Source organism: Hippocampus comes, unplaced genomic scaffold, assembly GCF_001891065.2.
Source record: "Hippocampus comes isolate QL1 unplaced genomic scaffold, H_comes_QL1_v1.1 scaffold345, whole genome shotgun sequence".
NCBI lineage: Eukaryota > Metazoa > Chordata > Actinopteri > Syngnathiformes > Syngnathidae > Hippocampus > Hippocampus comes.
This window is the reverse complement of record NW_017805538.1, coordinates 2103587-2114616: the sequence shown is the minus strand read 5'-3', so window position 1 is coordinate 2114616 and position 11030 is coordinate 2103587. Positions and strand designations below refer to the sequence as shown.

The following is an 11030-nucleotide window of genomic DNA, read 5'->3' as shown; positions in this document are numbered from 1 at the left end:
AGACTCATCAGACCAGGCAACGTTTTTCCAATCTTCTATTGTCCAATTTCGATGAGCTTGTGCAAATTGTAGCCTCAGTTTCCTGTTCTTAGCTGAAAGGAGTGGCACCCGGCGTGGTCTTCTGCTGCTTGTAGCCCATCTGCCTCAAAGTTCGACGTACTGTGCATTCAGAGATGCTCTTCTGCCTACCTTGGTTGTAACGGGTGGTTATTTGAGTCACTGTTGCCTTTCTATCAGCTCGAACCAGTCTGGCCTTTCTCCTCTGACCTCTGGCATCAACAAGGCATTTCCGCCCACAGAACTGCCGCTCACTGGATATTTTTTCTTTTTCGGACCATTCTCTGTAAACCCTAGAGATGGTTGTGCGTGAAAATCCAAGTAGATCAGCAGTTTCTGAAATACTCAGACCAGCCCTTCTGGCACCAACAACCATGCCACGTTCAAAGCCACTCAAATCACCTTTCTTCCCTATACTGATGTTCGGTTTGAACTGCAGGAGATTGTCTTGACCATGTCTACATGCCTAAATGCACTGAGTTGCCGCCATGTGATTGGCTGATTAGAAAAAAGTGTTAATGAGCAGTTGGACAGGTATACCTAATAAAGTGGCCGGTGAGTGTAAGTTTGTAAACGTAGGTGTGAATGCATCCTTCAATAAATAAATAAATAAATCAAATGCTCGGGGCAGGATAGCCATGCGTGGCAACCACATAATCAAAACACATTGTACTATACATTACTACCATTGTTGCAGGTATGAATTGCAACACGTAAATCGATACGGCAAATTGTGTTTCTTTTTGGGCATCCTCATCGTCGCTCTCGCAGAAGAACTTCATTCAGATCGCGTTGGCCTTCCGCTCGTCCTGCTGGAGCTGTCCAGAGGCAAAGAGATGCTGGAGGTGCGCGCGGTGCACAACAAGACGGACACTTTAAACAAGGCATTTTGTTTTGCGTTTTTACCTACAATTACAAACAGGTTCCAGTGTCTGAACAAAAGCTCTTTGGAGTGAACCACTTCTCAACTACCGAGTACAGCTTTCATTACCATGACAACCGAACACGAGCTAGGGCATTACAACGAGTTGAGGTGTGACTTGTTCTCAACGGGCCCAGAAAGGGAAGAGAAAGGCAAGGGCCATAAAAGACATGCATCGTTTGTATTTTCACTGGTGGAGGCGGCACTTCATCACCAAGCCGCCCAATTAGATTCATTTGGTCACACGTGGCGCGAGTACAGCTTTCATTACCATGACAACCGAACACGAGCTAGGGCATTACAACGAGTTGAGGTGTGACTTGTTCTCAACGGGCCCAGAAAGGGAAGAGAAAGGCAAGGGCCATAAAAGACATGCATCGTTTGTATTTTCACTGGTGGAGGCGGCACTTCATCACCAAGCCGCCCAATTAGATTCATTTGGTCACACGTGGCGGGCGGGCGGGCAGTCCAGAGACTCAACACTGTGTGTAAAAGCAATTTCAAAGCAACTTTACCATCAAATGATCAGAAAGGGGGTGGCGGAATTGACAATGAAGTCCAGTAAAGTGTGTGCTTGTGGTGTTTTTATAGGCACTAAAGGGCTTGTGTCTGGACAGCAAGCGCAGTAAAATCCTGCAGAGGCTGGAGTTGTCGCTGGACATCCTCACTGGCACCATTGAACGTATCTCCAACACGGCCGAGTTGCTTGGAGCGGTGCACCAGGTACACGTATGCAAGTTATATATTGTTCACTTTTTTTCAGGATAAACATCAGACAGACTGTCAATGATATTTTGCAGTACGAGCTCTTTGTGTTCTTCGTGTATTGCTCGTTACACATGGTCGGCAAGGAGTGGACTTTGTCATTGCTCATCAAACGAACATAAGATGATCAGCTCTCCTCCAAATTTGACAAGGCGAGCACTGATGTGGCGCTGAACCCGCTGCTGACTGAAACTTCGCTGCCGCTCTCCCCGCCCTCTGGAACTCTGACTCATGAGAAAACTTCAAATCCCTTCTCCAAGCCACCTCCTCAAACTGGCTTTCCTTTCATTTCTGATGTCCCTTGTTTTATAGTTGTCATTGTTTTTCCCTCAATCTGTGCCCCGCGCCCCCTCCACCCAAAGCGCTATATACCTGTAAATCCAATGTGTTATTAACTTGATTATGATTACAAGCTGCTGAAATGAAATGAATTTCCTCCGTTGGTGTCCAGGTTCTCTCCTAGAGATAGAGTGAGAAGCTTGGTCATCCAGGAGGGGCTCAGAGTAGAGCCGCTGCTTCTCTGCTTAGAGAGGAGCAGGATGGACCAGGTGGGCTATCTGGATAGCCATGCTCCAAGTTGGAGGCACGCCCCAACCATTATATCCCATTCAGTTGTAAACGAGTAGTGGTGCTACTTCAACGGCAGAAAGTAAGTCTGCTTCGGTGTTTGGTGGAGGCAAAAGCATTGAGTCTTTTTGGTATGGAAGACATTTTATTTGGTGGCCAGGTGGTGTCGCAAGACACCTAATCTGTTGAGAAATGGATTTTCCACCTTCATGTCGATCAGGGGTGCCCAACCTTTTTTGCCCGAAGAGCTACTTTTTGATCCATTACCGCACTCGCTGGCATACGCACGCACTTGCACACGCATGCCATGATGAGCAACAGACATAACCGCCCCTAAAATGAACGAAACAGAAAAATAAAGTCGACACAAAAGTTTATTAAAAGGAAATCAATGCCTACCTTCGTCGAGACCTGACGCGGGTGCATGGGGCGCACCTTTGCAGCATGTTAACTATCGTAGCTCACGCGTACCGTTATAAAATGCTCATCTCGGCCCTCCAGATTCCCATTCTTTGCTAGTGCCCTCGGTGAATTGTACATGAAACAAACTCTGAATGAGAATAATAATAACAATAAAAGAGAGAGTGCAACAGATCGCAAGCTACAATTGCGGACTGCTGGTCGCTAACAACGTCTGGTGATGCAGGTCACGCGCCACCGTAAGTTAAAGATGATCTGCCTGCTCATGGGCACCTAGACAGTAGCTAGCAAGCAGGCCACGCCTTTGGACACGACTCATTGTGGAACAATAAACATTCACGGGCAACAACTGTGGCATTGTGGTGTTTAATAAAACTCCACAGTTTCGAGTGAACCTTTACAGTGGACATCCTATAAAGCACACCTGTGCAATAATCATGCTGTCCAATCAGAATCTTGATTATGCCACACCTATGAGGTGGATCAACAATCTCGACAAAGGTGAAGTGCTCACTTGGACAGATTTCAACAGAGCGGGGCCTTTTGGGTACCTGAAAAACGGGAGAAGAAAAACAAGTGTTGAGTTTCTATTCTTGTTCAGTCAGTGTAATCTGCTAAGAATCGTTTCAAAATTGAATTTCATTCTGTGCAATTATCCTGTGGTATTGGGTGCTAACAATCATACGTGTTATGTTAATGGTATAAAATCTGGACCAGTGAGTGCGTAACAGTTGCTGGCCGCAATGTACAACAGGAGGCTCGTGTGAGTCGGGCAGTGGAGCTGATGGTGGCTCACGTGGAGAATGTGAGGAGGCGACTGGAGCGACATGAGGCGGTGCTGGAGGAGGCCAAGAAGTTGATCCAGCAGCAGAACTCCTGCAGGAGCATCGATGACACTGGAGCTCCTCTTGGTCTCTCATCGTTTTTCTTCACCTTTTTGTTTGCTTTTCCTATGTTTGATTTGACCGGATTTGTTTCACCCCTAGATCTGGATGAAAGTGACAGCTGGAAGAAAAGCTTTCAGCAGGTAACATGTTGTCTGTGGCAAGATGGCTGCCGCTGCTCGCATTCAACCCTCTGCTCTTGACCAGAATGGCAGTCGCCGCAGAGTCAGCGTGTCACTGATTCCAAGTGACATCCAGGTGAGGCTTCTCTTTCTGAGCAGGGTTCGAAATTCACCTTTTTGAACACCAGTCAATGTGTTTCGTGACTCTCAAAAAGTTACCAGCCAATCAGAATTTCCATTGGTTCGGCTTTTTTTTTTTTTTTTTTTGTAATATATCTTGGAACTGTAGGAGTCATTGCCAGGAGTACAAGTGACGGAGACCAAAACAAAGCAAAGACTGGGAGGGGCATCTTTTGAACTGGAATGATTCCGGTTCCGATTCTGTTCCACGTTTACATTGCAGTCCCATACAGTTCTCGAGTTTGATTCTTTTTGTAGTGTTGGGTATTCGTTTTGAGCGACTTGCAGCATAGTGTAAAATAACATTTGATTCGGGAGCCTCTGGCCAGCCTGTTTTTTTTTTGTTTTTTTTTTAATGCGTCTCGATTCAAATGGGAAGCTCATTGGCAAGCATTGCACAAGTCTGTTAACGACCCCTCATTTGAATCAGCTGTTCTGGAAGAGGGAGACATCTAAAACAGGCTGAATACGGGCTCCTGAGGACCGGACTTGGAGACGTCTACAGTACACTGAGTGACGAGGCAGGAGAACTGAAGTCGGGTTTTTTTTTCATCTCTCACTTCTTTGGTTTCAAGGAATCAGTCATAATTCGATAGGGCCTCCGCCCACGTCAAAGTCTTGAAGCGTCAAAATCTTGAAAAATAATTATTTTGATTTCTTACCTAGCTGTTTTTTTTTTGCACCTATACAGTATATATAACAATAAATACAGCTTCACACACTGGTGGATCTAGACAGTTTTAAAGTTGTCTATATATGTATGAAGCTACGGAGCCCCTAATGTGACATGGAATGAAAAAGAAACAACTTTGGGTAGATAACGCAGTTATTATTATTTTTTTATGCAAGGGAACGCCTTTTTTTTTAAATGCACGTTTATGTACTTCCATATATGCGTGGATGCTGTAGCCTCTAACGCGCGGCTGTTTGAGAGACGACAGTACGCGTCAGATGTCTTTCGCTTATTTGGAAATCGTGCTTAAGATCAAGAGCAGATTATATGTCTTTGTATTTGAATCCAATTTCAAAGTAAAATTGAAATAAACTCGCCCGAGGATAAAAACACTCCATCCTTGTTGCTTTCATTGACCCGGTAGATGACCTAAAAGTACAGAAACGCACATTAAAAAAAAAGCGTTCCCTTTCAAAAAAAAAACAACAACAACAAATAAAAATAACAAAAAAAAACCCCTGCGTTATCTCGCAATCTTTGCGAGGGAACGCAAAGTTTCTTTTTCCTTCCATGTCACCTTAGTGGCTCCGTATGTATTCGGGACTTACCGATCGCCCTTTTTTGGAACCCCCCCAAAAAAATAAAATAAAATGTTCGACAGCATCATTTCTTTCTTGAGGTTGACAATTACACTGCACATTAATCAGAGAATAGCTTTATGTGTCCTGACTCATATTTTTTACTCAGATTTTCAAAAAATGTCTTTACTTTTTCCCCCCACCATATCATATGAAGAAACTGCTCAATTCAAAACGTTTCTAAACAGCGCCTTATTTGAATGTCCCCATCGCACAGAAGAGGTTGTGATGATAGTTTAACAAGCACACCCAAACTACGACATTTTCCCCCGGAACTTTTACCAAAAAATAGTAAAGCATACAATACACCCATTCCTCAAAATCTTTATTTGTAAAAAATATATATTTCATTTGTAAAAATTATATTTTGAGTGCGCGCGTGCGTGTGCGCAACAGGTTTCAAAGATGTTTGAAATTCACGGCAGCCTTGCTTTTCTTCATCTATTTATAATGTATTAACCAATGATATAATAAAATAAAGATATAATGTGAAACAGAAATACTGTATTAAATAGTTTATTTGGCTTTTAATAGTTTATTTCAAATGAGTCAATGGGATCACTAACTCTTGGTATGATATTTCCTATTAGATTGTGTGTTCTCATGAAAATGATTTCTTTGCGCGTCAGCCTCTCCACAAGGCAAAACGCGAGTCCAAGAAGCGGGCCGCTCATGAGGAAGCTGACCCGAGCCATAAGTTGTTCCCCGCCTGCTCATCTCCCTGCTTGAGCTCGGCATCCAGCTGCAGTGGCCTCAACAAGGACGACAGCTGCTCGGTGGATGGCAGGTGCGGTTTCGTGCCACCTCCTGTCCTCCTTTCTTCTTCTTCTTCTTCAAACAGCTTTTCTTCATCTTCCAGACCACTTGATCTCGACGAAGTGTCTGCCGCTGCGCCTCACTCGGGGCCACCTCCCCAGCCGTCTCCCATCCCAGAACGCTCTGTCCCGTGCAAAGCAACTGCTGGTGGAAGGGTGCCGCACAAGAGGTTATTCATCCTGTTTTCATAATTTAGGATGGCCGCAACATTATGACCACTTGGACATTTTAATATGGGCCAATTTAAATATTCTGAAGAACACCGTCTGTGAGCTATTTATTTACCTGCCCTGGTACTGTATGTTGGAGGTGAAATTGAATTCAAGTTCATCCCTTTCATGCACCAATAATGATAACCCGATAACATGTTAAGCTGTCCACTGTAGTAACCGCTGTCCCCAAAAGGCTTAAATTTAGAAAATGTTACTATTCATACCACCTTATACAATTTCTGTTGGTCTTGTTCATCTCTTAAAATATTTTTATCTTGACGCATCCTAAATGCATTGCAGTGACACAAGGGGCAAAAAGGGGATCAAAGACTTCCCCCCGCAATTTTTTCAAATGAATGTTAACATTACTCACAAGAGTACCATTATATTTTATGTCACACGCACACCTTGTTCCACCTCAATTTAACACACAATGTTTTGTCTCGTTGTCTCAGAATGGCGATAAAATGAACGAATGTCTAAAATGACATATTTTGCAAAATAGTAATTTTAATAATTATTATGGTATATAAATAGTACTGTCAATTAATTACATTTTTTAAGTGAATTAATAACACACTTTCCTGTCTTTAATCACGTTTTTCCAATTTTATCTTTATTTTCTACGATGCTTGTAACAGATATTTACTCAAGGAAGAGCTTGGAATTATGTAAAAATCATGCAATAGAAAGCAAAAAACTGGTCCAACAGCTTCTTTGATCCTTGAATCCAATTATTCTCCTGTAAAACACAACGGTTGAACAAAACGATCACAACTATTAATATTGGAGCCAGTGACGTGTTTAGTTCCCCAATGATCAATTTTATCCCAAACTGCAAATGTGCCTCTCCATGATGGTCTTTCAGTTGCGCGCCGGACACAACAAGGCAGAGGCACAAGAGCAAAGCTTCATTGGCAAAGAAAAAGGCTGACAAGGAGAAGAAAAAGTCCAACATCTGCCAGCGGATTTCTGTGTAAGTCTCCGTTTTTTATTTAATAATAGATCCCAATAAAAGAATCCACTGGTGATGACGAAGATGATGATGTTTGATGTCTGTCGTCTTCAGAGATGGCTCGTCCTGCAGGCAGCGCCGTCAAGCCCGCCATCGCTCACTGCTTCTCTGCGTCTTTGTGTTTCTCTCCTTCATCACCTGGATTTTTCTCTTTGTGTAAGAATTTTTCAAGGTAAAGAGAGGAAATATACTTTTTCCAATAAATACGTTAATACTTGGCTCTTTAGAGTGCCTGCCCATCCATTGCAGTATGTGTCAAATTAAATGGCAAAAAAAAAAAAAGTCAGTCTTTTGTTAGCTGCCTGTTTGTTATTAAAAGTGTGGCTGTGAGTGGGCGGTTGCTGAGTTGGGATGTGTCAAGTGCTGACTCCACGAGGAAAACACAAACCGGGCTTTGACTTCACTTTTGGGACGCTCACTTTTCCTTCAGGCTGTTTGAGAACAAGTAACAGTGGCGTGGCGCCACACGGAACTGCCTCCCCAACGCGGAGTGATTTCAAGTGGAATGTGACAAGTGGATGAGTGATCCACTTCTTGACCCTTTCTGTGATTTGACCAAAGAATGTCAGACCTTTCATTATGAATGTGGGGAATTTTTTTTTTTTACATGTTGAAAACAGGGAGGCCCCGGTGGTGCAGTGATTAGCGCGTCGACCTCAGAGTGCAGAGGTTCAATTCCAGCTTCGGCCTCCCTGTGTGGAGTTTGCATGTTCTCCCCGGGCCTGCGTGGGTTTTCTCTGGGTACTCCGGTTTCCTCCCACATTCCAAAAACATGCATGGCAGGCTGATTGAACACTCTAAATTGTCCCTAGGTGTGAATGTGAACGCGAATGGTTGTCCCCCGCCTACTGCCCGAAGACAGCTGGGATAGGCTCCAGCACGCCTTGTGAGGATAAAGCGGATTGAAAAATGAATGAATATTGAAAACAATGCCATAATAACAGTTTCATCCACACTCTTTGCTTTGTAGTTTTGTTAAACGTAAGCCCAAAACAGAAAATGTCCACAATGTTAAGTTGTACATTCTTTACTAAATAAATATAGAAAATAATTACAATGACCTGGTTAGTCTAACGACATTCTGCAAGTACAACAGTCATCAAAGCACCTTCAAAGTCATCAGTGAGGAATAATAAATCTTCCAATTCAACATACTCCATGTTACATTTGAACGATATGTTACACACAACCAATGCATTTATGTCAACCCTGTAGTAGTCTTAAGTAGGCACGAGCAACAACCTTCAAATAGTTGATAAATAGACAAGTTATATTAGGAATGCTTGGTGAACATTTTGTGTGCAAATTGTACGAGTTCTGCAGAAAACATTGTGAGTGCCAAACCGGAGAAGAATCTCCAAAAAAAAACCAAAAAAAAAAAAAAAAAAAAAACATTTGAACATAAATGCCTGACGTGAGGTTTTAAATGACAAACGAGGGAGAGGTATGCTCATCTGGGGGCGTACAGTTGCTGCAGACGATAATCTCAACAGTCCAAATACTTAATAAATACAGACTTAAATAGGAACGATAGAAAGGGCTAGCTAGCAAAGATCATACAAAGACTAAAAGGCGCTATTCAAGGTGAGCTACACCTGGCTCACTATTTCATGGTCCTCCGCCACAAACCACTGGACTGGGGTCCCATCTGCAGCTCTCTGGAGAACCAAATTACCCGAACCCTGCGAGAAAACACAAAAGAATAGAAATGTTTTCACTGTCGGTGTACAGCAGCGCCATCTGCCCGTAGGGTGTCATGACATCAGATGGTGGCGAGGGGTGCCAGCATTTGGGCAGCACACAGCAAAGGCATTTAGAACTCGCACACTATCATAAATAGCTATTTATTAACATAAATAAATAACACACAGAGTGGACATAAAAGGTCTACACACCCCAGATCAAATGCCAGTACAACCGCCCCAAACATTTGTGTCTCTGTGCATGTTAGTAATATATTTTTTGCGTGAATGCACACTGCACCCTAATCATCCTATCAGTCTCACTTTCACGAAAAGTATTTAAAAAAGAAAAGAAAGCAGGTCATCTTTAACCTACGGTGACGTGTGACTGCGTCACCGTAAGTTGTTAGCGCTCAGCAGTCTGCAGTTGCAGCTTGTGATCAGAGTTGTTGCGCTATATCTTTTATCGTTATCATTATTCTGTTTCAGAGTTTGTTTTGTACAATTCACAGAGGGGACGGGCAAAGAATGGGAATCTGAAGGGCCGAGAGAAGCATTTTAAAACGGTACGCGTGAGCTACGATCGTTAACGGGCTGCCTAAGTGCGTCGCATGCCTCAGCGTCAGGCTATTGCTCATCATGGCATCCGTGTGTGTACGTGCGCAGTAACGGGTCAATCGCGGGAGGATGGTTGATCGAAAAGTAGATCTTTGGTCAAAAATGTTTGGACACCCCTGTATTAGACAGTGAGAATAAAAAAACAAAGGGAGAAAAGTTTTTGCACAAGTGTGCACACCCTCTTGTAATGGAGTCCTTTGAGTAACTCCAAATAAAGTTCAGATGTTCTCTCTCTCTCTCGTGTATGTGTGTGAAACCTATTTTTTTCCCACAAATTAATAGGTCAGTCCACATGTGTGCGTGTTATTTTTTCCCCCAGTCGAAAATGCGGAAAAGAGGTTGCGCTCTTTTTGATGATGCAATGTTCATGGTTGAACAAACAGGCTCTTTTTTTCCCTCATCTCCTGAAAAGTGCTGATCATGGAGGTGCACGGATTCCGCTCGACGCCAGCGATATATCAAATCACATTATTGTGGACTAGTGTCATGACTTGGAGACATAAAGCATTGATAATAACTGATCACAAAATATACAGTGTAGGCATTATAATACTACATACACACTTGTATCATGACAAATGTTATTAGTCTTATTGAAGAAGAAAGGTAAAAAGGTTTTTTTTGTTGGATTATTTTTTTCTTTTAGTGAAAAAAAGCTCAGTGGAAAATAAAAAAGTGATATTCTTAAACGAGATCAGCATTGTACTTGCACAGTGACGTTAAATGCGAGTCTCCCAGCTGGATGACGTCGTACCAACCTGATTAAATGGTGGTATGTGCAGTAAAATGGGGCTCTTGGCTCCCAGTGGACTTTGCAGCTCCTCACAGTCTCGGACCAAGTTGTGGCTCTGACTGCGCTGGCGCCAGGACTTGAGCTCCTCTGACACCACCTCCTTGGGCATGATACTGGGGTACTCCTTCAGCGAGGGCGTCCGCATCACCCTTGTGTAAGGGGGTGGGAGCTTGGGCATCTTCCTTTCAGAAGCCCTGCCCTCTTGCCATGGTCTTTGCGACACCAAGTGCTTGCTCAAATCCTGAGGGGAGAGGAGTGGCGCGTTCCCGCAACCTGGTGGCACCTTCTTGGGTGCTGCCGAGTGGAAGCCGTACGGAGGAGGGGAGAGCTTGGGGATCTCCGTGGGCACATCCTGGCCTGGCATGTAGGAGCAGGTGGAGTGCTCGGAGCTGCTGTCCTCCGAGCTGGACTGGTACGCCCGCAAGGAGGAGGACTCCGGGGAGAGCACCAGGAAGTCGGCAACGCAGCGTCGCTGCGGCAGGCGGGATCGCACTCTCAGAGACGCTGAGCTGGGGCACTCTTTGTCAGCAAACGGCTTACTTTTGGGAAATCTATGTAGACATCACACACACTTTTAGGTCGACAAAGTAGTGTAACACATTACAATTCAGTCACACTGTACTAAAACTGACTTCAACTGATCGTAACCCCCCCCCACCCCCCCAA

At 43.8% G+C, this 11030-nt stretch overlaps 2 protein-coding genes across 4 annotated transcripts in view; one reads left to right on the top strand and one right to left on the bottom strand.

Moving 5' to 3' along the window:
- LOC109520865 (protein MRVI1) overlaps positions 1–7496 on the top strand; it is an 11246-nt gene extending 3750 nt beyond the window's left edge. Inside the window, exons 3-11 of the mRNA XM_019878397.1 lie at positions 829–902; positions 1571–1702; positions 3486–3642; positions 3718–3758; positions 3823–3873; positions 5858–6015; positions 6088–6213; positions 7125–7232; positions 7326–7496. Of these exons, the coding sequence (XP_019733956.1) occupies positions 829–902; positions 1571–1702; positions 3486–3642; positions 3718–3758; positions 3823–3873; positions 5858–6015; positions 6088–6213; positions 7125–7232; positions 7326–7431 (953 nt within the window). The 3' untranslated portion in view covers positions 7432–7496. The remainder of the gene's footprint in view (positions 1–828; positions 903–1570; positions 1703–3485; positions 3643–3717; positions 3759–3822; positions 3874–5857; positions 6016–6087; positions 6214–7124; positions 7233–7325) is intronic.
- A 786-nt stretch (positions 7497–8282) lies between these two features.
- Positions 8283–11030, bottom strand: part of inavaa (innate immunity activator a) — a 15315-nt gene continuing 12567 nt past the window's right edge. For all 3 annotated transcript variants that reach the window (XM_019878561.1, XM_019878560.1, XM_019878562.1), the window contains 2 exons: positions 10330–10915; positions 8283–8953 (listed from right to left, as the gene is read on the bottom strand). In XM_019878561.1, coding sequence (XP_019734120.1) covers positions 8861–8953; positions 10330–10915 — 679 coding nt within the window. In that variant the 3' untranslated portion in view covers positions 8283–8860. The remainder of the gene's footprint in view (positions 8954–10329; positions 10916–11030) is intronic.